The sequence below is a fragment of the Chaetomium fimeti genome, assembly GCF_033439085.1.
Source record: "Chaetomium fimeti strain CBS 168.71 chromosome Unknown B0H64scaffold_6, whole genome shotgun sequence".
NCBI lineage: Eukaryota > Fungi > Ascomycota > Sordariomycetes > Sordariales > Chaetomiaceae > Chaetomium > Chaetomium fimeti.
This window is the reverse complement of record NW_026944334.1, coordinates 1,532,299-1,554,544: the sequence shown is the minus strand read 5'-3', so window position 1 is coordinate 1,554,544 and position 22,246 is coordinate 1,532,299. Positions and strand designations below refer to the sequence as shown.

Sequence of the window (22,246 nt, the reverse complement as noted above, 5' to 3'; positions counted from 1 at the left end):
CCATCTTGGACCTCAAAGTCGCAATTGCAGGCAGCAACCTCCACGTGATCTCCAACTTCAACCATCGACCGTGATTATTGTTTTCGCGACTCATCAAGGCGATTTCTCATAACGTTTTATTTAACAGAGAGGTCGTAGTTGGGTAAAAAAGACCCACTGTGCAACCTACATTAAAATTCAAGTCTCGGGGCGGTAAAACAAAGGGAGGAACTATCTCACCGCAAAACGAGTGCGAATGACCAAGGTCGGGAAAAGACCGGATTAAGGCGCCCTGGTTCGGCGATAGAATATCGCTTGTGGCTTTTATCAAGTCGTTCGTTCATCAAATAGACGGCCAAAATGGAGTTCAACATCGAGTACGGCCATCCATCCCAAACAACATGAACGCGTTCCCTATGGTTAACATGGCGACAGCGACCTGCCCGTTCTTTTCCCCTACCCACGCATTTACCCAGGCAAGTTGCTCCATTAGACGGTCAAGCTAGGCTGTATTACCATGTCGTATTGCTGACACGGTGCTAGAACAATATGCGTACGTTTGAGCCCGGCCATGGTGTCGCCGTGGTGCTGTGAATTTGGCTGACCTTGATGTTGCTCTGTCCTAGCTACATGGTGGACTTGAAAAGTGAGCACCAAGAAAGAAAAATAAACAATTAGTGCCTGGTCAGTAGTTGACATGCTTTAGAAACTCTCGATGCCGGGGGAAACTGCGTGTTGGAGATGCCTTCGGGCACAGGCAAGACCGTCACCCTGCTGTCGCTCATCGTGGCATACCAGCAGTACTATCCGTCACACCGCAAGCTGATATACTGCTCTCGTATGCAACCGACACTTCGACAAATTATGAAATTCCCAGCCTATGACTAACTGCCTTCCTAGGAACAATGTCCGAGATCGAAAAGGCGCTGGTCGAGCTGAAGGCTTTGATGAAATTCCGTACTGAACGGCTTGGGCACGAAGAGGAGTTCCGAGGGCTAGGCCTCACCAGTCGCAAGAATCTTTGTCTACACCCGTCCGTAAGACGGGAGAAGAGTGGTAACGTCGTTGATGCACGGTGCCGCAGCCTCACGGCGGGCTTCGTCAAGGAGAAGAAGGAAAAGGGGGAGGATGTCGAGGTTTGCGTCTACCACGACGTGAGTACCTGTACATCTCGACCCATGACTTACCACATATGCTAACTTCCTCACTAGAATCTTGATCTCCTCGAATCTCACAACCTCGTACCCAATGGCGTCTGGACGTTGGACGGCCTCTTGCGATACGGCGAGGAACACAAGCAGTGCCCTTACTTCACTGCCCGACGGATGGTGTGTTTTGCTCCCGCTCCGGTTGACGCTACGTACTGATGGTATTGTAGATGCAATACTGTAACGTCATCATCTACTCGTACCACTATCTCCTCGATCCCAAGATTGCCGAGCGCGTCTCCAAGGACCTATCAAAAGACTGCATCGTCGTCTTTGACGAAGCCCACAATATCGACAACGTCTGCATCGAGTCTCTAAGCACAGACATCACGGACGACTCGCTAAGGAGAGCTACACGAGGCGCCCAAAACCTGGAAAATAAGATCAACGAGATGAGGGACTCGGATCAGCAAAAGTTACAGGATGAGTACGAGAAGCTCGTGGAAGGGCTCAGGGGCGCCGACGACGGTCACCAGGAAGACTCCTTCATGGCGAACCCTAGTAGGTCTCAACGTCACTTGTGGGCCAATTGCTTTACGCTGACTGCTTGACCTAGCTCTCCCCGATGACCTGCTCAAGGAGGCCGTGCCCGGCAATATCAGGAGGGCGGAGCACTTTGTCGCGTTTCTCAGGAGGTTCATCGAGTATCTCAAGGTCAGTGATTCTATGGAAGGTCGTCAGGTCCCCGGATGTGTTGTGTTGACTGTCCTAGACGAGGATGAAAGTCCGCCAGGTGATATCGGAAACACCGCCCTCCTTCCTGTCACATCTCCGAGAGCACACCTTCATTGAGAAGAAACCTCTGCGGTTTTGCGCGGAGCGGTTGACTTCGCTGGTAAGGACACTAGAGCTCACAAACATCGAAGATTATCAACCGCTACAAGAAGTCGCCACATTCGCGACCCTTGTGGCAACCTACGAGAAGGGCTTCCTTCTCATCCTAGAGCCGTTTGAGTCCGACACGGCAGAGGTGCCCAACCCGGTCCTCCATTTCACCTGCTTGGATGCCGCCATCGCCATCAAGCCCGTGTTTGACCGCTTCAGCTCCGTTGTCATAACCTCGGGGACAATGTCGCCGCTGGAGATGTACCCCAAGATGCTCGACTTCCCCACCGTCGTCCAGGAGTCGTATAGCATGACGCTAGCTAGGCGGTCCTTCTTGCCCATGATCGTCACTCGAGGAAGCGATCAGGCATCGATATCCACCAGCTTCCAGGTCCGCAACGAGCCCAGCGTCGTGCGGAACTACGGCAGCCTCCTGACCGAGTTCGCCAAGATCACGCCCGACGGCCTGGTCGTGTTCTTCCCCTCGTACCTCTACATGGAGTCCATCATCAGCATGTGGCAGGGCATGGGCATCCTGGACGAGGTCTGGAAATACAAGCTCATCCTGGTCGAGACGCCCGACGCGCAGGAGACGTCGCTCGCGCTCGAGACGTACCGCACGGCGTGCTGCAACGGGCGCGGCGCCGTGCTCCTCTGCGTCGCGCGCGGCAAGGTCTCGGAGGGCATCGACTTCGACCACCAGTACGGGCGCACGGTGCTGTGCATCGGGGTACCCTTCCAGTACACCGAGTCGCGGATCCTCAAGGCGCGGCTCGAGTTCCTGCGCGAGACGTACCGGATCCGCGAGAACGACTTCCTCTCCTTCGACGCCATGCGGCACGCCGCCCAGTGCCTGGGCCGCGTGCTCCGCGGCAAGGACGACTACGGGCTCATGGTGCTCGCCGACCGCCGCTTCCAGAAGAAGCGCGCCCAGCTGCCCAAGTGGATCAACCAGGCCCTGCTCGACGCCGACGTCAACCTGAGCACCGACATGGCCGTCAGCAGCGCCCGCCGCTTCCTCCGCACCATGGCCCAGCCCTTCCGCGCCAAGGACCAGGAGGGCATCAGCACCTGGAGCATGGACGACCTGGGCAAGCACCAGGAGAAGATGGACGAGGACCGCATCAAGGAGCTGCAGGCGCAGCAGGAGAGGGAGCTGAACCCCGTGCCGGCTGGCCGGGCGCTGATGCGGAACGGGCGGGACAGCGATTATGAGATGGATGATGATGACGAGGCCGAGTTGATGGCGCTGGATAACGATGGCTGAGGGTGGGGGGGTAGTCGACGTGCCGTGCAGTACCGGGATGGCGGCATCACACAACCGAATGAAAAAGGCCACGGAGATAGAAGCGGCTCCTTATGAATAGGACGTAGAAACCAAAAATACTCCTCGGCTATGATCTAGTCTTCTATCCCAAGGGTATCTATTAATAAAGAGGAGTCTAGTATGATAATCAATACGCCCGGCCGGAACATCGCCGCGGCAAAATCCTCCTCCCTAAACACCACTCCCAAAATCCGAACCCGTACCACACATAAATCCCAACGCCGTGCTAACAATAACTACCTACCAACTCCCACCAAGGCGACCAAGCCAAAACCAAACCACGCAACCAACCCACAACCCCACTCTCCCTCCCCAAGCCCACCCCACCACACAGCACCACACCCAACCCAACCCAACCCAACCCAACCCAACCAAACCCACTCAAAGCTGCCCCCCAAACCGCCCTTTCACTTTAACCGCCCGCATCGACGGCAGCGCATGCGCGCGCCCGGGCACGCGCCCAATCTCAACGCACAGCAGGCGGATCAGGTCCTGGTTGGTCCAGTAGCTGGTGTGGGCGGACAGCATGTTGAGGTACTGCATCTCGAGCGGGCCGCCGCCCGAGCGCAGGTAGTAGTCGAGCTGGCCGTTGTCGTTGAGCAAAAAGGCCTTGCGCTCGGCGACCTCCTCGCGCGTGAAGTCGTGCACCTCGAGCTCGAGCTGGGATGGTAGTCGCGCGAAGGGGGGCGGCTTCGCCACGTGGGGGTTGTTGCTGCCGTCGGTGGTGGTGGTGCTGGTTGTGCCGGTGGCGGTGCCTCCCGAGCCGGTTAGGCCGCGGAGGACGGCGCCGCCGACGGATTTGAAGAAGGAGGTGCTGATGCTGGGGACGTAGGCGACTTTGAGGCCGGCCGCGTAGACGGGGTCGATGGCGCCGTTGAGGAGGTAGGCGATGGGGTCTTCCTTGGCGAGGATGTTGTAGATGTTGTCGACGGCGACGCAGCCGAACACACCCACGTCGGCGACTACGTCCTTGGCCACCGTGTCGGCGACTTCGGCACCTGGTTTGAGGCGGCCACGCCGCGGCACTAGGCCGCCGCGGTCGAGGAGGAGGAAAAAGCCGGCCGGGCTGCCCAGCAGGAAGAGGTTGGTGGTGTCGAACTCGAAGAAGCGCGTGTCCGGGCCTGGGGTGGAGAGGTCCAGCGGTCGGGGAACACGGGTGGGTTGCTTGGAGAGGACTTCGATGGCCATGGCGCTGCCGAGGGAGTGCGCGATGAGGTGGACACGTCCCTTTTCAGAGAAGCCTGGGTTGTTGGTGCACCAGAGGCGATAGACGCGGTTGGCCTCGCCGACGAGAGCGGCTATCATCTTGGTTTTGAGGTGGGACATGTAGTACGGGATGTCGAACATGACGTCCGAAATCATACTCCGCACGGCGGGGATTGTGGGCGGCTCGATGTCTTTTAGGGTGAAGCCGTCGGGAGAGTAGGCTGATTTATCCTCTTCACTGGCGGGGTTGTTGCCATCGAAACTCAGGAGGTGGCGCCAGTTTACGGGCAACACCATTATCCCGTTTTGATCTGGCCGAAGGACAGATTTAACGCTCGGGGTGTCAAGTTCGATGTTGATATCTCTTCGGAAAGCGTTGACCGCATGTGTAAAGTGGAAGCTCTCGACACGCTCGGATAGCTTCTGGCCAATGCCGTGAGCAATAAGAACGAGGTCGGTAACCTGGCCCCGGTCTTTGTCCGCCTGGCATCCTGGACAACCGCCCGCTTCAGCAGTCTGGCGCAGCTCCGCCGCTGGGGTCACAGGCGACGTGCCCTTGTTGCGCGAAGCCGCCCCCTTGTCGTTCACCCGTTCCCAGGCCGCCCGGTCAAATCCACGAACGACAGGCAGCCCCACGGTTATGCCCTTCATGATCTTAGAAATAGGCTTTCGGCCGTAATAAGCCGACGGCTTTTGGCTAGGTTTTAGTAGAAACGCGGCCGATCCATCTTTGTAAACGACATAGGACCTCGAGTACATCCTGGACTCGGGAGGCGTGAGCGCGGTGTCTTCCTCGGAGTGGACTGGCTCTAGCGATCCCTCGGTGGCAGCCTCCCCACGGAAACACCTGGCAGCGCAAAACGGGTCGGTAGATATTGGCGGCTCCGGGGGTAGACCGTCTTTGCCCTTCTGCCGCTTGTCGGTAACCTCAGGCCACAAACGGTGGGAGACCTTCTCCTCCCCAAGGGGGCCGACGTCGAGCGCAGATCTCAGCTCATCGCTCCATGTCTCTGTCCACGGTCGAAGCTCGCGGTAACCAGCCTCTAGTTGGTTTGCAACGCTGGGCTCCACAGGAACCATGGTGTCTCTATGAAATAGATTAACCTGAGCATCTGAGGATTAGCCATTAACGTGCTTACCTGTAGAACCAAGTTGCTCTCAAGACAGTGGCGATATCATTGACAGGAGACCAGTAGATCGGTTTCATCTGGAGCACTGGGAGCGAGACCATGTGCAGCCTCGAGATGCCCACCGGCACCTCGACCGAGTCCTCCAGCCGTTCGGCGGTGGTTGGCCGTCCACGCGCAGATGCTCGGCTGTCGCCTCTGGCCCTACCCCGAAGCACGTTCCTCGCCGCCGCCTTATCATCCGGCGTGCCCACGCCAGACGACCGAGTGGACCTCGGTGTCGATTCCACCCGCACGAACGGCTTCCCCGAGATGCCATCATCCAATACCGGCGGTCGGGTAGGAATGAACCCCCCAGCCGGCAGACTGGACGCCAGCGGGGTACCATCGACGGGCGGTGTCGGCGACCTGGCCCCCAGACTCCCAACCTGCAGCGCCGGGCTGGAGCCCAGAGCCCACGCAACCTCGTGCGCAGCTGGCCTCGCCGAATCCGCGTCCATCCTCAACCTCGCCAACTGCGCCATCACGCCCTCCAACACACGATCATGATCCAACACCTGCTGCCTCCGCCTCGTAACCGCACAAAACTCCCGCCTCAACTCCGCCGACGCGTCAATCGCCAGCTCCCCACAGCAAACCGGCACCCCGCCACCCCCGGGCTCAACCCCCGCATCCCCGTCCCCACCACCCACAACAACAGCAGCCGCAACCGGCCCCGCGGCCTGCCCCTCGCGATCATGCTTCTCCCTATGCTTCACCGCCAGCCCCGCCACAATCGCACCGAGCTTCTCTGCATTCTCGCGCGACAGGGCCGGGCTGGGGCTGCGGTCGCCGTCGCGGTCGCGGCGACAGGCGTGGGCGTGGTTGCGGCGGTCGCGGTCGGAGGCGAGGCCGAGCCAGGCGCGCTCGAGCGCGGCGTTGTCGGCGGCGGCGAAGGGCCGCAGCGGGAGCTTGGAGGGCCGCGCGTCGGCCGAGCCCGCGATGGTCGCGGCTGAGAGGGGGTCGTCGATCGGGATGGGCGAGGCGTAGAAGAATTGGGCGTGCAGCGGGGGGATGCCTTCGAGGCCCGCGGTGGGTTGGGGTGAGGGGACTGGGGCGAGGCGGCAGGAGGGGGTGAGGAGGGTGTGGTGGGCGGTGGTGGTGGTGGTGGTGGTCATGGTGGTTGCACGGTGGCCTGTGGAGAGGCTCCTGGGGGGGTTAGTTGGATTGGGAGAGAGAGAAGGGGGTTGGATGTCTCGCGCATGACTGGTTGTTAAGAACGGAAGAAAGGAACGTGAATTCATTCGTGTTGCGGGGATGGACTTACAGATCTGTACTCTGTCTTGTGGCAACTGCTTCAGTACTTCGTACCTATCCCGGTACCGAGGTAACTACTTCGGTAGTCGCACCAACGATCAAGCACAGGCAGCTTCACACCGCCTGTCGGCTTTCGAGCTCTAGTAGCGACATAAGGGGTGTTAGGTTTTGGTGGCGGACAAGGTGTCGGGGATTGCTCCGAGACATGACGAGGAAGAAGCCGAATCGAGGGATTCTGCTGAGGAAGGAAAGCCTTATTGTCCGGTTGGACTGATGACGTGGTTAGCCGGGCGCCGGTAGTGGATGCCTGCCGCTAATTGCAACCTGTCTCATTCGCCGCCCTGCCGTCAAAAACGTGCTAAAATGACGGGGTAATCGGGCGCCAGTGGTTCGCAGTGCATGCTTCCATTTCTGGGCACTCAGGCACCTCAGGGCAGCCGTCTGGAGAATGGGCGATCACCCACTCAGACATTGAACCCGAACCCTGGACAGGTATCCAACTCTCGCTCAGCCCTGTTGATGAAGGGATCTCTCAACCCATCTACCCAAACCACCTCGGTGCTCTGCACAGTAACTAACCTCACCACCAACCCTCCCCTAATCATCATCATCAACCCTCCTCCCCATCCAAACCTCCACCCCCAAAAACCCCACATACCCCGCCAGCATCACCCACCCCATCCACCGCCTCCCCCCAAATACCACCACCCCCAAAACCACCACCGCACCCACCCACACCGCACCCACCTCAAACCCCGTCAACCCCCTCCCCAACACCTCCCCATCCCCACCCAAGAACAACACCCCCGCGCACAGCGTCACCAGGAAGATATTCGACCCGACCGTGTTGGCCACCAGGATCCCCGGCTGCCGGCGCACCCCGCCGAGCACGGCGACCACCTTCTCGGGCAGCGTCGTGGCCAGCGAGAGCACGGTGGCGCCGACGGCGGTTGACGAGAGGGACAGCGCGCGGCCGATGGCGGAGGCGCTGTGCGCGACGACGTAGCTGGAGAGGAGGAGCGCGGCGAGGCCGAGGAGGAGGTGCAGGAGGTGGTGGCGGAGGGGTTTGAGGGGTTTGGGTTTGGGTTTGGGTTTGGGTGGGTGGCGGCGTGTTTTGGGTCGGGAGAGGGGGAGGAGGGTGAGTTGGTGGCCTTGTTCGGGGTCGTCGTCGTCGTCGTCGGTTGGGGAGTGCTGGGGGGTTGTTAGGTGCGAACGGGAGCGGTGGCTTGATGAGCTGCTTCTTCGGCTGCTGCTGCCGCTCTCGTTCGCCTTGTCGCTGTCGCTGTCCTCATCTTCGACCTCGCTGTCGCTGTTGCTGTCGCTCTCGCTGTCCGAGTCACTCTCGGGGGCGGTGAGTGTACCCCGGTAGATGAAGTATGCCACTGATGCAATGTAAACGACAAAGAGGACGATCAACAGCGAGCCGGTAAGCCACTGGGGGACCGCCTTGATCGCAACAAGAAGGACTATAAACAGGGAGGTGGTCAGCAGTAAAATAGTGGTGTAGATCTTGGAACTGCGGTCGAACTCGACTTGGTTCATAAAGAGGAGGCCCAGAGAGAAGGAAGACAAAACATTGGCTATTGATGAGCCGATAATGTTTCCGAGGGCGAGATTCGAGTCCTTCTGGCTCAAAGCGACGGCAACAACAACAAGCTGGGACGGTCAGTAATATGGCTTGACTTTTGGCGTTCAGTCAACTTACCTCCTCCCACTCGGCGCCGCATGTAAGCAGCCCGATGAGGGTAGGGGACACATTGAGGCGCTCTGCTACGATGGCTGTGTGGTCAATGAACTTGTCGGCGCCATATTGGAGCAAGAATAAGCCGGCAACGAATGCTGAGATGTTGAACAAGAGGGTATCGCCGTCCGCCATGGTGGGTGGAAGCGGGGAACTCCCGGGTGGAAGATTCACGCGGGATCGTATGTGAGCCGAAGCATAGGAAGTTACATTGCACATGTGAGGGACTCAGCCGAACCGGATTTGGCAACATAGCGGCGATTATCCAACTCTTTCGTACCTATAGGACACTATAGCAATAGTTATTCCGAGACTTGTCTCAGAACTTGCTATCTCCCGCCTCAGGTGTCTTTACTTCCGTATTTATTATATTTTCTCATCTCTCTTTTGTTGTACCTAAGTTTTCCCGTAGCCAATACCTTATCCTCCCGTTTTCCTCAACCTCATAACGCTCTCTCAAGCTAACAGCGCTAACCCGAGTGGTCCTCGATCACTGTATTCGGCCATCCAAATCTTCATCACGAACATTACCTGAGACCATGATCGTCAAACCAAGCATCCATCATCCCAAAGACGTAGAGAGTAATACCTACCTATGCAGCACACCTAGGTAAATATACATGGTCCCCCTTTAGTTTCGGTCCCTCAGGCTTGCCCAGCCCGGCCTCCTTTCCTCCCATCTCAATCTCCCACGCCCGGTTCACCACGCTCCTTCCTGCCATCCCAACTCTGACCGTTCTGCACTAGACATAGAAGTTCCACATGATAAATTGTCACCCACCCCCAAGGTGCCGCCGCGGGCGCCGCAGCGGTTAACCTGGGGAGTTGTGCGGTCTACACTCCGGGTTCGAACCGCGCGTTCACCGGCCGATGTAAAATCCCGTGGGGGTTTTCGTAGCCATCTACCCCTCAGTTGCGTGGTAACTAGGGTTAGGTGGTGAGCCTTTTGTAATTCCTTTTTCTTCATTTGCGTTAATTAAACTGCTCGTCGCCGCCGCCGGGAGAAATATGAGGAGGTTGTGTCAGCCCAAGGGCTCTCTACCAACAACGGCTGGCAAGACGGGCTGGAACCCTGTGCTGTCTCCTCTATGCAGAGTGCAAACAGTGGCTATCACTAGCAGTCCTAGCCCGAGGTACTTCCTATTCAGCCCGAAATGACATCGGTTCACTTCTGGATACTCTCACCTCAGTTGCTTAACCTCTTGAATAGCTCCAGATACGAGCCATAAAATGACCTCTCAACTCGGCACTGACGAACCTTCACTACCTCAAGAATGGATGTTAACATCCTAAGCGCAGCACTCTGACACTTGATCATGTCTCACTACATAACTACGGTACCTCTAGCAGGCAGGAGCTGCCCCGAGATTTTGTCCCTTGCATCGCTCTTGCGGCAGCAGAACAGGAACGAAGGCGATGCTGAGAAAGGTGATTTGTATTAGTATACTGCGTAGGTGGGAAAGAGGCAAAGGGGGTTAGAGCATGGCTCCCGCCCGGCCGTACAATGGCAAAACCCCTTAGCAAAATGAGAGGCACACCCTGGGTGGATCACCAAAAAGTCAAAAACATACAACACCGAGGATTCGCTGGTCGTCACCGACCCAACTACTAGTTCGGCCCTTACTTGTTTGACTAGGGGAGAGCGGACGGGATCCCGTATTTTCAAGTAGGTATGGTCGTATGTGGTAGTGTCGAGCTTAAGTTGGATCTATATTGTATCGAACTATGGGAAGGAAAGCAAACAAAGTTATTCGAGCATCGTCTACCAACTCAGAAAACATAGGGGGTTACTAATGTACCAACATCTTTTAGCATTAGCTATTCGGCTATCATTCCCCAGTCTGTATTTAACTGCTCTTGGGATGGTTCACGGCCCCAAACGACTTAAGCGCTGGGCTATATCTGAGATGGCCGAGTCGTCCCTCGACCGGGTGAGCTAGGCGTATCTCTTCCATCTCTTCCTGGAACTAGATCGTGACCACCTCGCTGGCGGTGCGTGTAGCTAGGTCCATTTACCGGTCACAGGGAATTGTCGAGACCTAGATAGCCGGCTCGGGTTGACTCTGCGCGACCATCGTCGATAAGCAAGCCGGCGGCACAGACCGACCGCAGATGGCGGAAGTCTGGCGGAAGTCGCACAGTTGCTCGAAAGACTAGAACATGCCGTCGCTGTCCTGTATGACCGACCATGTCGAGGAGTCGGGTGCTAACGAGGCCTGGATGGACTGAATGGGCTCCGTGGTAGGTTCGGTAACTACGTGGACAGAAGATATGTTGACGTGATGAGGAGGGCTCGCCTTGCCAAACATAGCGTCAAGTTTGGAAGTCATAGCGTCGGCTACGCACGAGCACGAGCACCCGTCCGTGCTATATGTATTAGGTCCGTGTCTCTTATCTCCAACGGGGACCACCGCCCACTCGACGGTTGGCCAACTGGTAACCGGCGGTGGTCCTCCCGAGGGCAGCCCGGGTTCTCCCCCTCCCGACAGGGAGTTTGTGGGTTCGAATCCTGCCCTCGCAATTTCTGAGCAGGGACGCCTGCTCAGAACGGAGAAATCCCTAAGGGGTTTCGTAACCGGCCACCCCCCCTCCACCAGTGACGACTCGTCGAGGGGGGTTGGCCGGTGAGCTTTTGCTATTTTGACAACGCTGCCGCCATTTTCTTGCCAATTTTCTTTTGTGTTTGTATCCCATAATCCCAAATCGAAGGTATTCCCACAATCACATCATACTAGCAAATTAACTTACAATTAACAACAACGCACCCGTCAACGGCGCACGTAATACATTGATCATCCACACAATTAATTGGTAAGAGCGATTCACGACTAAATAGGTAGGTATTGTTGAGCCTAGAATTAAATCACCAAAAATACTTCTTCCTCCAAATATTCGACAGGAAGTCAAGAGTTAGATAGGAGTAGGCACGTCGAGGTACTACATGTGTTCGCGGACAAGTCTTCTTCCACACATACCTCCTTTTCTTTCACCCACTAACAACAATACAAATTCCTCGTCTCTCGAAACAGGGCGGGGCATAATATGTTCCCGGCGTGGTGTAACCATCCAACATGGCCATTTTAGGCATATGTCAGTCAAGCTGAAGCTGGGGTTGCATTGGATGGGTTGGAGAGCTGTGTGGCGTTTGCACTTGCAGCGGAGAGGGGGAGGGACTTGGAAGAAGCAATGCGATGAGGAGATAATCCAATATATTCAATAGTACTGAGAGATCTCGCCCGCCGCGGGGTCGTTGTCGTGTTCTTGACGGCTTGTGCTTTTCCTCGAGTTTCCTCCGGGTGCAAAGGTCGAGGGTTTCTCCCTTCAGAACGACCCGGGCATCGCCAATGTGAGCCCGTTTGGTTGTGAAGAGCGGCTTGCTGCACCGGGCACCCCCGGTAGAAGTTGCAATTCAACCTACCGGAGATCCTCCCGGTTGTGCTACCGGGCGGTACCGTTCCCGCCCGTGAAATGTACCCCCGAGCCGTCCCCCGCACCGGGTTGGACCATCGCCTTGATTCCTCGGGCTTTTAAAACACCGCCCTGAACCCCCAACTTGTTGTGACGCCCGGCGTGCCCGTTGTGCTTTATCTTCCAAGTTGAGCACCGCGGACTCCCTGTAATAGGCAAAAGCAGTGCCAGTGCCGCAGTCATGGGAGACGGCGCCCACATAACCCCCAGTCCGACACCGGCCCGCGACTTTGGATTAGAGAAGAAGGAAGCCCTTGATGTCGTGGACTCACTGCCCATCCATAGGGAGCCGCCCCGGAAGCCATGGCTTTCCATCCTCAAATCCTGGCTTGTCCTTGGGACTGAGAGCAGTGGCCGGTCTCCCGTCTATCAGAACCGCGCTCCACCGCCGCCGGCCGAGTCCGACTCGTTCTGGTCCAAGATATGGACCTTCTTCAAGTTCCTCGGGCCGGGTGCCATCATCAGCGTGGCCTATGTTGACCCGGACAACTACCAGACCGCGATTGCCTCTGGAAGCTCGTTCCAATACAGGCTGCTGTTCATGGTGTTGGTGTCCAACATCATTGCCATCTACATCCAGGTATGACCGCCGTTTGTAGTGACGCATCAGGAAGACCAGCTAACGATGCCAGTCCCTGTGCATCAAACTCGGCACCGTGACCGGAATGGACCTCGCCCAGCTGAACCACCTCTATCTCCCGCGCTGGCTCGAGCTCTTCATCTACGTGATCGCCGAGGCGAGCATCATCGCCACGGACCTCGGCCAGGTCATCGGCCAATCCATCGCGCTCAACATCCTCATCCCGGCCCTCCCGCTCTCCGCGGCATGCGTCATCTCGGTGGCCGACACGCTGCTCATCCTGCTCTTCTACACGCCCACGGGCGAGCTCCGCCGCGTGCGCGTGTTCGAGGTCTTCGTGGCCCTGCTGGTCGCGGCCGTCTTCGTCACGCTCTGCGTGGCGCTCTCCATGGTCTCGCCGCCCGCGGGGCCCGTCTTCCGCGGCTTCCTCCCCTCGCGCGAGGTCTTTGTCGACACGGGCCTGTACGAGATGTGCGCCATCCTGGGCGGCACCCTCATGCCGCACGCGCTATACGTCGGCACCGCCCTCTCGCGGTCGCGCCTGTACGACTACGACGCAAAGCAGCAGCAGCAGCACCATCACCACTACCACCCCACCACCACTACCGCCGCCACAACAACAAACCGCCCCGCATCCCCAACCTCAAGCTCATCCACCCTCGACCAAGACCACCCCCCCTACCGCCCCTCCCTCCGCGCCATCCGCGCCTGCCTCCGCTACTCCATCGCCGAGCTCTGCGTGACCCTCTTCACCGTCGCCGTCTTCGTCAACTCGGCCCTCCTCATCATAGCCGGCACCGCCTTCTACCACCCCCCCACCAACCCCTCCTCATCATCCTCCGAAGAAACCCCCTCCGACGACCTATACACGCTCCACCACCTCTTCCAGCACACCATCTCCCCCGCCTCCGCCACCCTCTTCGCCGTCTCCCTGCTCTTCTCGGGCGTCAGCGCGGGCGTGGTCTCCACCGTGGCCGGGCAGGTGGTGATGGAGGGGGCCTTCTCGCTGCGGCTCGCGCCCTTTGTGCGGCGGCTGGTCACGCGCTGCGTGGCGATCATCCCCGCGCTGGCGATCGCGCTCGCCGTGGGGCGGGATGGCCTGAGCCGGGCGCTGGTGGCGTGTAATTATTTGTTGGCGATCGCGCTCATTCCGATTACGTTTCCGCTGATCTGGTATACGGGGGGGAGGAGGTATATGGTGGTGCCGGTTGGCGGGGAGGGGGTTGGGGAGGGTGGGGGGAGGGATGTGGTGGATTTGAAGAATCATTGGGTTACGGCGGTGGTGGCGTGGTTGTTGTGGTTGTTGGTGGTGGTGATGGATGTGGCGACGGTAGTGTTGGTGGGGTTGGGGGTGACTGAGCCCGATGGGTGAGCTGAGGTTGTTGGGTAGAGTGTTGAGATATTGGTATCCTGGCGTACACGTAGACATACACGGGATGGTGTGACTTTTTCTTGGGTGTTTGCCTGGCCGTTTATTCATTATTAGTACGTTCCGTCACCGCCTGCCTTCGAGATGTATCATGTTCCTAGACCGGTGACAACCGCCATCAAGGGTAACGGGCAGGTTCTAACCCCATGACGGCCGGCGCGCCGCCGGAGATGCGCCGCCCAAAAATAGCAAAGCGAGTAAAATGGGTATCTGCAAGCAAATCTCGACGCCCGTCGTTCTCCCGTCCCTTCCTCCCAAAACGCTGCCAACCCTTTATAGCTTTACCCGCGACTTCAGTCCGGCTTCTTCAAACACTTCAGCAGCGGCGCAATCCGCGACCTCTTGCTCAAACCCACACGGTACTGCACCTTCTGGGGGCCAGACTTGACATCCTTGGCGGCCTGTTTCTCCTTCTCTGTTGACTTGTCCTTGGCCACTGCGTCTTTTACCACCGCCGGGTCGTTCTCCTTACTATCCTCAACGGCACCATCCTCAACATCTGCTGCGGGTACCTCTGGGCTGGGTTTGGAGTTGCGGTCCATTTCGGATAGCGGTTGTAGTGCCGTGTTGGCTTCGGCTTCAAGCCCGGCTTCCTCGTAGGGTTGTTGTTCTGGCTCGTTTTCCGGTTCGGGCTGGGGTTTGGGAACCTCGGATTTGCGCGGGCGCCCACGCTTTCGTTTTGCTGGCGGCTCTGTAACCTCCGCGGTTCCAGAGACAGATTCTGGTTCGGCTTCTGCTGCTTGTGTCGGTTCGTTGGGCTCGAGTGCGGGTTCCTGGGTTTTGACGCCCTTCTTCTTCCGTCCCCTTTTGTTCTTGGCGGTGGGTTTTGGAGTTGTTGCCGGTACCTCTGCCGGTACCTCCATCGCTTCGATATCGATTGGTTCGGCCTCGGGTAAGAATGCTGGAGCGACCATATCCGCAGCTGGTTGCGCTATACTGTAGTTGGTATCCCCAGCCTCGCTCTGAGCCTGTGCGTCTTGTTGCGGTGGGTCGTTGTTTTCTTGAGTACCTCCCAAAGGGTCCCGTTCCCAAGAGTCGTCCTCTACTTCTCGCACAACTTTCCTCTTCTTTGCCCTCCGCGTTGGCGCGGGCGACTCGAGTTCGAACGAATCCAGCCCCGCGGGAGACACAACCTTTGCCCTGCTCCTTTTCGACCTCGAACTAGCTGTGGCGGTCATATCAGTGAGCACATCGGGCGAAGACTGCTAGAGTACGTTTAGCCATCCGCATCCCTCTAGGCAGTGCATGGTAACGAACCTGGAACCCGACGTCGTAGCTGGGCAACGTCCCTGCAACGGCATCTTCACCCGCCTCTTCAGCCACCTCCGGCAGCCGCGCGGTTGACGCAACCCGGCTCGGCGTCGGATAAGCAACCGTGGTAGCGCTCGACTTGTACATTTCCCCTACATCCAGTGACTGGCCGGCAAAGGACGGCTCAGAAGCCTCCGGCGGCATGCCCTCCGAAGATGGGCAGATCGCCCGATACTGCTCCTTCTGGCTCGCCGTGAGAGTGCTTTGGGTGATGTACAACGACGGAACGGCGGTGTCTGGCATGGTGGACTCCGCATCAAAACTAGCTTTCTTCTTCCGGCTGCTTCGCGTCCGCCTGTCTGAGCTGGTTGGTGCCTCTGTTGGGATGAGCATCACAGGACTGGAGTCGTGCGCCTGCTGGGTTAAGCTAGACGACGACCCGCGCCTGTTGACCCTGGCCGGCGGCGTGGCGTCGGGGAAGGCGTACGGGTCTTGGGTATCCAGCAGCGTAAGGTGGGGTGCCTCCTCCTCCATACTAAGCTGTGCACCTTTGCGCTTCCCATAAGCCCTCGTGGATCTTTGCGACCTAGCCGAGGTCGGAACATCCCACACATCGCTAGTCTCTTTCCTCGGCGTGGTGATATTCGTCAGGTCAATCACCTCTGACTGACTAACTTCCCGGGCCCTCTTCGGCTTCCGACTTCCCGGCACCGGGTCAGTCAGAGGAGTGAGAGACGAATAGTCGTTGGCTAGCAGTTTCTGGCCCGGAGGCGGAGCCGATGAAATGTTGGTCCATGCCGAGGCAGCATGTTCAACCGGTGCTGTATCCGGGATCACATCCTGCATGTCGGTAGCGGCGTGCTGCTGGTCGTAGATGCGCTGAAAAAAGGACGGATCTGTCGAGTCGATGCTGGCGTCGACATTGTGTGATGCGCCAATGGTTTCATAGTGTTCCTTGCCGGATGCCAATTCGGCCTCAGGTGCATCGCCAAAATCGCTGCCGTCATCCTCCGAGTCAAGGATCTCACGCCGAGGCGCCATCGCTGCCGCCTTCAAGAAATTTGTCCTCTGTTATCGTGGTTGTGGAGTGGAAGTCGCGGGTGGTGGGGGGAAGTTGTGAAGTGGCGCGTCTCACTCGTGGGCACTTTACGCGCTTGGGAGCGACTATCATGGGCCGCCAAGGCCTATCAACGAAGGCAAGCTACCCTAACCCTCTTTCTCAAAAGGAGGCACTCTCTGGCCAAAAAAGCCGAAGTTGAAGGGAAAGCAGAAAGCAAGCAAAAAGAACAAATAAAGGAATTGAGCAAGTGGAGAAGAAGAAGAAGAAGAAAAAGAAGAAAACGGGGGTGGAATAAAGGTAAATGGAGTAAATCCAAGATTCCATAGTCGACATCTGCACTTGGAGTTCGGCCTTTTTTGCCCATTTATCTACTCGATCTCCTCAATACGAGGCTTCTTAGGTCGGGAGCTACCCTCACCCGGATCATCACTCCCCGGGTTACCATTCCCGGGATTGATATCCAACCCAGCCAGCTTGGTGAGCCCACCACCAAGAGCCTGATCCTGACCAGACCCGGTCGACAAGAACCTCACCAGCCTCCAGTTCTCCAAACTCTCCACCACATCCTTCGCATGCTGCACCACCAAGCCATCATTATCAGTCTCCGCCACATACCTCAACGTCCGCATGACGTCCTCCTGGGCCAGGTTACCGAAGCCAAACCCCAGGTCCCTCCCCTTCTCCCGCGCCTCGTCCAACGCCCTCACAAAACTCAGCACAAACACGACAGCAGCCCGCCTCAAGATCCCCTTCTCCACCTCCTTCTCCATCTGCAGCACCGACACACACAGATCCACCGCGCCCGCCACCACGTCGCGACCCAGCCCAGCGACATTGACCTCCACAGCCGCGCCGAGGATCGACAGCGCCGACGCGCGCACCCTGACATCCTCGGCGCCCTGCTTGCCATCCCACCCTTCCACGATCCGCCCAAGAACCTCATCCCGGAGCTTCTCCTCCGCCGTTATATCTTCCTCCTCCTCATCGTCCCCCATATCCGGCACCTCGCCATCCCACGCCTCGGCCGCCTCCCGATTCCTCTTCTCGCGCGCCTTGGCCGCGGCGAGCTGTCGCGCCTCCGTCTTGGGCCTGCGCGCGCGGCGGCCGGCGGCGGCGACCAGCGCGACGCCCGTCTCGTGCGCGAGCGCGCCGGCAAAGGTCTCGCCCAGGCGCTGGATGACCTGCAGCAGGGCCTCGCCGAAGCGCAGGCGCGCGTCGAGCGGGCGGGCCTCGTTCGTGTCGAAGAAGCCCTCGGTGATCTCGTGGACGACGGATTTGGGGTGGGCGTCGCAGAGTTGGGTGTATAGCTTGATGACGCGCAGGTAGATGTACTCGTCGGTGTCGGCGATGAGGGAGGAGAGGAGGACTAAGATGCCGGGGATGTCGAGGATGGAGGAGTGGGCGGTGATTAGGGTGGAGAGGAGGTTTAGGCCTTCGGAGCGCACCGGGGGTGGGGACTCGGGGTCGACGATGTACGAGATGGCGAGCTTGTAGGTTTTGCGGTCCTCGACTTGCCGGTCGGTAGGTGCCGTGGTGGTGGGGCCGGCTGGGTCGAGTTCGTCGCGGTAGCGGAGGAGTAGGCCAAGGTTGGAGGCGGTTTTAGAGAGGTCGGTGCTGGCTTTGGAGAGCCTATCGAGGGACGACTCGATTACGGTAAGAACCTCCGCATCGACTTGAGATTTTTGAAACCCAGAGGCGGTGATGACGGTGCTGAGGAGGCTGAGCGCCACGCCGGTTACCTTGTCGTCGCCGTCTGGGCTATCTCCCGGGGAACCTAGTATCTGGCTGACGAGAACAAGGACGTGCTTCGGCTGTGTAGCAAGCTTCTCGGGGAACCTCTGCATCATACCTTGGAGCACCTTGGTCTCGCCAAATCGAGCCCATGGATCCTCCTCCTCCTCTTCCTGCTTGACGGCGATACCGTCGACGTTTGAACGCCGTGCGGACTCGCTCCATCTCTTGAACAGTTCTAGGAAGCCCAAAGAGATCTTTTCGTCGGTAAGAGTCGATGAGATAATGTCCAAAAGCTTGGATACTTTGTCGTCCATACCCTCTAGTGTGAGCCGCGGTGTTGGCGGGCCGGTGTTCCCTAGAGGTTGATGTTTGGTGGCTACGATCTGAATCAAACCATCTCCTGTGGATTTGAATATCCATTCCGGGTTCCTCTTGTCGTGACCACCATTGTAGTCAAGGTTCCGAGCTAACAACAAGACGACGCCGGGGTCTCCAATCAACTTGGTCCGAATCTTTAGCAAGTCTAGCGCGGGTGTGCACACCTTGGCTGCAACGGGCGGCGACGGCGTGGGCCAGGATGCAAGAGCCCAGAGTGGGAGGGCCATATGAAAGAGGAGCCGCCGGCAAAGGCTTGGGTTGGGATGCCCGGACAACACGGCATGCAACCGGTGAAGCGCCGTAGCTAGGTTGTCGTACGAGACAACAGTCCTGTCTTTGCTCAGGTCGACGACTTCACCAGCGTCGATATCGGCCTCGTGGCAGAGTCGAGAAGGCGGCCTAAGGTAGTCTAGCATGGGCTCTGCAATAAATTTGTGGCCGGCGGTCCCTAAGCAACTTGTTAGCCTGGATGGTAGATGAGAACGGGGGAGGCGTCCGTACCTGGGCCCCCCGAAGGTCCTCTCCCCAAAATACCAAAACCGATAATGTAGGCGGCAGCCCTGACCAAGTCCGGCCCTTCGCCTCCATCAAGCAACACAAACAACTGGGGCGCGATGGCCGAGTACCACGCCTCGGGGGTTATGGATTGTGGTGGGTTAGAGATGGCCCAGGAGGCAAGTTTGAGCGTCTCGTGGGTGATGTTGGCTCCCTTCGCCTGCGGGACTGCAGCCTCGGACACGTTTACCGTGCTCGAGGGATGGACCGAGGCGACGAACTCCAGTGTAGCCCGAACGCCGTCTGAATGCTCGGCCGGAACTCGCGTTAACTTTTGCTTGAGCGGGCGGTGCAACCATTCTGGGACCACGCCTGGCTTTAGTAGGCTGTTGAGGGCGGCTATGGCGGTGGGGGTCCTGGTCCTATAAACTAGTTAGACATTTCATGCGGGTGCATCAAACATTACGCTCGGCTTGCCTATCGATCAGCTCGTCAAGTTCCTTGATGGCCTTGGTGTTCTTGGGCTGCTTGGGGTTGTAGGCCTTGGTGCCGGCCTCGAGAATGGATTTGACGACGGGTTTAAGGTTGGCGTCCATAATGTTGTTGTTTCAAGTTACCTATGTTGATGAATAGTCGTGAATATGCACAGAATGAAATGAAAGTGGGCAACTTTTTGGGGGCGAGGTACTTCGTATACCCAGGTATGGATGGCCGTGCCTTCCCACGGGGCCTCAGATGTGGCAAAAACCGGAAGCCTTGGATGGCACGGATGATGATGCGGCTCCCATGTGACTACCTAATTATTTTTTGAATTTGAGCCTCTGGGTAACTACCTACCTTACGTAGTGATGTCAGGAAGTCTGAATTATGGAAGTGACAGAAGACTGAAGACTCCGGAAGTGGTAAATTATGGGGCTGGATTTGTCAGGCATCAGGCAGGTTGGAGCTGCACCACACAGCTGGACAGGTGGAACCCCCCTGCTGCAAGTCCACTCGTGACCTCTTCCGTACACACTAAACGCGTCTTCTCAGTCGAACGCGTCTCCCGACCTTCAACTTCCTCAACCTTCAACCCAAACTGTTAAAACTGCCCTCACAATGTCCAACAGGAACCGCCCCAATTCAATGCACGCCAAACCCAGGAAACCCGCTCGAGATGCAGATTTCGTCAATTCACATCGAGATACACAACCACCGACAGCAATCCCAGCACCGACTCGCCCTCCCAGCCAACGTCTTTCGCCATGAGCAACTCTCACGCACCACGCCTTCCCCACAGTTCTCCGATTCCAATTTTCCGAAAGGAATGTCGTCTCGACCGCCTCATTGGGATCTGGACCCCCACAGTACGTCGCAGCTTCGATCCCGTATCGGGTGCCCTCAAGCTTGCCGCGCTCGGATCTACTGTGGTCAACCTCTTGTCCCCAGGGCAAGCCAGCCCAGTGAGGGTGAATTGGTTTCGGAACTTAACCCTAAGTATACATTTGGTTGAGCAAAGTCTTGCGCTTCTCATAGTCACTCGGACCCCTCCTTCTATTCCCGCGTTGCTCAACGGGTCGGGTCGCTGCTGGCCGCTGAAAAGCGGTGCAGCCTCGACCCCGGCGGCGACATGGGCGGACCGGCGGGGTCCGAACTCCAGTCACCCCTTCCCGGGTGGGCGACCGTCTCCTCCCATGAGTCCACACGGTAAGCGCCCCTGGCCCGGGGCCGCTCGTCGGGATGAGACACTGGAACTGGTACTCTGGTCACGATGGATTGTCTGTGGCGGTGTTGGCAAGACGACTGAGACCGGCGGATACACTCAGGCAGCCCCGTCTGCTTGCATGCTCTTTGTGGTTGTCTCCGTTCGGAGCAGCCTTCGGAATGAGAGGGAGAGCGCAGCCTCGGCTCCACACGGTCATCCAGCACATTTCATACCCCGCCTGCAGCTCACCTCGCAGGAATCACCTCCGGGTGAGCGAGGGCTGTCAGGCTGCCTACGGAAATGTCAACGGATGATACCCCCCCACCCGCCGTGCTGCCACGCTCTCGGTACCCTCGACTTCCAACCCCCCTTCTGCATGCGTATCCCCTCCTCACGACTCCGCCGACCCCCACGGACCGCGCCGGGCCAACACAACACGCCCGACGCGTCATGTGTCTTAAAACAACACCATGAGGTCCGACCAGGCGCATTAACTCGTCCTCGTAGGCTCCGTCCTACGTCCGGCGAGACGCCAAAAACCCCGCCATGTCTCCGACACGGCACCTTCCCCCCCTTCCTAGGCCCTGTTTACGGTCTCTGGTTAGGAGATGACAGCACGGTTTTTTTGAGGATGTCTTTTGTCCGTGCGGCACCCGCCCTTCCTTCGTTCCGCCCCGTCTTCGGACAGGGGTGGCGTTGGAAGAGGAAACAAAAACTAGTCCATGTTGGCAGTGCGATACACACGGAGAGACCTTGGCTGGGCTGGGGCTGCCGACTGCTGGGATTTGCGACTCTGGCTGCCGACTTTTGGCGAGATCTGCATCGACGACGGCCGGCCTTCGACTACGGGTTTGACGTTGCGGAGGATGGTGGCATTTTTGTGAGGGATCGGTGGGGTTGGGGGAGTGTTCGGTTGGCTGTCTGAGAACCAATGCTTCGAACTGGGTGCCCCGGAGGAAGGGCGGTTGGTTGGGGCGGACCAGGCACCGGGACCCATCTCGAGTTGGAGTCAAAGCTTTGTGCTTGTCTGGTGTCTGGAGCCCGCCTCCTCCGGCTGTCCGGATCCTGGGGTTCTTCGGCGAGGGCTTTGCTGTTTTGCAGTCGACTAGTTGGAAAAGGACGGGCCCACTGGGGGCGGTCCTGGCTGTCCTCTCTCCAGAAATGGCGGGAAGGCAGCCCCTCTTTTTGAGGATAAGTGCCCCCGTGGTTTGTTTTGGCGATGGTCCGGTGCTAACTTGTCAATAGGGAAGATGAAGATGCGGCCTTGGGCCGGGAGTCAGAGTCAGGTGGGTGAGTCGAGTCGTTGCAGAATTCAGTTATTGCGGTGCGCCCATCTAGTCCATGCCATGATCAAGAAAATGAAGCAGTCGTTATTCCCCTCACGCAGTGACCGTCCCTTCCGCACTCCGTTTGCCACTGAACCGAGCGCGCTCTAGACCTAGCAGCTAGCTGGGGTAA

The 22,246-nt window shown here is 58.1% G+C and overlaps 6 protein-coding genes across 6 annotated transcripts; 3 read left to right on the top strand and 3 right to left on the bottom strand.

The window, feature by feature from the left end:
- The first annotated feature begins 217 nt into the window (after nt 1-217).
- Nucleotides 218-3,369, top strand: B0H64DRAFT_210898 (uncharacterized protein). The gene is made up of 10 exons (XM_062799421.1): nt 218-356; nt 415-455; nt 523-532; nt 606-625; nt 686-817; nt 880-1,133; nt 1,191-1,307; nt 1,358-1,688; nt 1,744-1,841; nt 1,900-3,369. The coding sequence occupies exons 1-10, from the start codon at nt 340-342 to the stop codon at nt 3,277-3,279; spliced, it is 2,400 nt and encodes a 799-aa protein (XP_062656853.1). The 5' UTR covers nt 218-339; the 3' UTR covers nt 3,280-3,369.
- Nucleotides 3,370-3,720: 351 nt separating this feature from the next.
- Nucleotides 3,721-8,844, bottom strand: B0H64DRAFT_419108 (uncharacterized protein; the record flags this gene model as incomplete). Its single annotated transcript, XM_062805359.1, has 7 exons — nt 3,721-3,999; nt 4,123-5,632; nt 5,685-6,846; nt 6,979-6,982; nt 7,089-7,221; nt 7,627-8,624; nt 8,674-8,844. 7 exons carry the CDS (start codon nt 8,842-8,844, stop codon nt 3,721-3,723), a joined length of 4,257 nt encoding a protein of 1,418 aa, XP_062656852.1.
- Nucleotides 8,845-11,780: 2,936 nt separating this feature from the next.
- B0H64DRAFT_425980 (natural resistance-associated macrophage protein-domain-containing protein) lies at nt 11,781-14,336 on the top strand (the record flags this gene model as incomplete). The annotated part of the gene is made up of 5 exons (XM_062805710.1): nt 11,781-11,803; nt 12,133-12,206; nt 12,306-12,757; nt 12,810-13,964; nt 14,244-14,336. 5 exons carry the CDS (start codon nt 11,781-11,783, stop codon nt 14,334-14,336), a joined length of 1,797 nt encoding a protein of 598 aa, XP_062656851.1.
- On the bottom strand, nt 13,990-16,546 carry B0H64DRAFT_476882 (uncharacterized protein). The gene is made up of 2 exons (XM_062808172.1): nt 15,444-16,546; nt 13,990-15,391 (listed from the first exon to the last, which is right to left on the bottom strand). The coding sequence occupies exons 1-2, from the start codon at nt 16,476-16,478 to the stop codon at nt 14,480-14,482; spliced, it is 1,947 nt and encodes a 648-aa protein (XP_062656850.1). The 5' UTR covers nt 16,479-16,546; the 3' UTR covers nt 13,990-14,479.
- A 265-nt stretch (nt 16,547-16,811) lies between these two features.
- B0H64DRAFT_404052 (uncharacterized protein) lies at nt 16,812-19,995 on the bottom strand. The gene is made up of 3 exons (XM_062804366.1): nt 19,582-19,995; nt 19,111-19,526; nt 16,812-19,057 (listed from the first exon to the last, which is right to left on the bottom strand). Exons 1-3 carry the CDS (start codon nt 19,698-19,700, stop codon nt 16,866-16,868), a joined length of 2,727 nt encoding a protein of 908 aa, XP_062656849.1. The 5' UTR covers nt 19,701-19,995; the 3' UTR covers nt 16,812-16,865.
- On the top strand, nt 19,986-21,875 carry B0H64DRAFT_210616 (uncharacterized protein). Its single transcript, XM_062799418.1, has one exon. The coding sequence runs from the start codon at nt 20,349-20,351 to the stop codon at nt 21,711-21,713; it is 1,365 nt and encodes a 454-aa protein (XP_062656848.1). The 5' UTR covers nt 19,986-20,348; the 3' UTR covers nt 21,714-21,875.
- The last annotated feature ends 371 nt before the right edge of the window (nt 21,876-22,246 follow it).

What these genes read in the sequence shown, in the direction of transcription:
- B0H64DRAFT_210898 (XM_062799421.1), top strand. An exon ending in CTCCTTCATGGCGAACCCTA is followed by an intron (nt 1,689 to 1,743) that starts GTAGGTCTCAAC and finishes TGCTTGACCTAG; the next exon opens with CTCTCCCCGATGACCTGCTC. An exon ending in GGTTCATCGAGTATCTCAAG is followed by an intron (nt 1,842 to 1,899) that starts GTCAGTGATTCT and finishes TGACTGTCCTAG; the next exon opens with ACGAGGATGAAAGTCCGCCA.
- B0H64DRAFT_476882 (XM_062808172.1), bottom strand. Translation starts at nt 16,478, where the DNA reads ATGGCGCCTCGGCGTGAGATCCTTGACTCGGAGGATGACGGCAGCGAT. An exon ending in GCTACGACGTCGGGTTCCAG is followed by an intron (nt 15,392 to 15,443) that starts GTTCGTTACCAT and finishes AACGTACTCTAG; the next exon opens with CAGTCTTCGCCCGATGTGCT.
- B0H64DRAFT_404052 (XM_062804366.1), bottom strand. Translation starts at nt 19,700, where the DNA reads ATGGACGCCAACCTTAAACCCGTCGTCAAATCCATTCTCGAGGCCGGC. An exon ending in CTTGACGAGCTGATCGATAG is followed by an intron (nt 19,527 to 19,581) that starts GCAAGCCGAGCG and finishes ACTAGTTTATAG; the next exon opens with GACCAGGACCCCCACCGCCA. An exon ending in AGGACCTTCGGGGGGCCCAG is followed by an intron (nt 19,058 to 19,110) that starts GTACGGACGCCT and finishes CAAGTTGCTTAG; the next exon opens with GGACCGCCGGCCACAAATTT.
- B0H64DRAFT_210616 (XM_062799418.1), top strand. Translation starts at nt 20,349, where the DNA reads ATGAGCAACTCTCACGCACCACGCCTTCCCCACAGTTCTCCGATTCCA.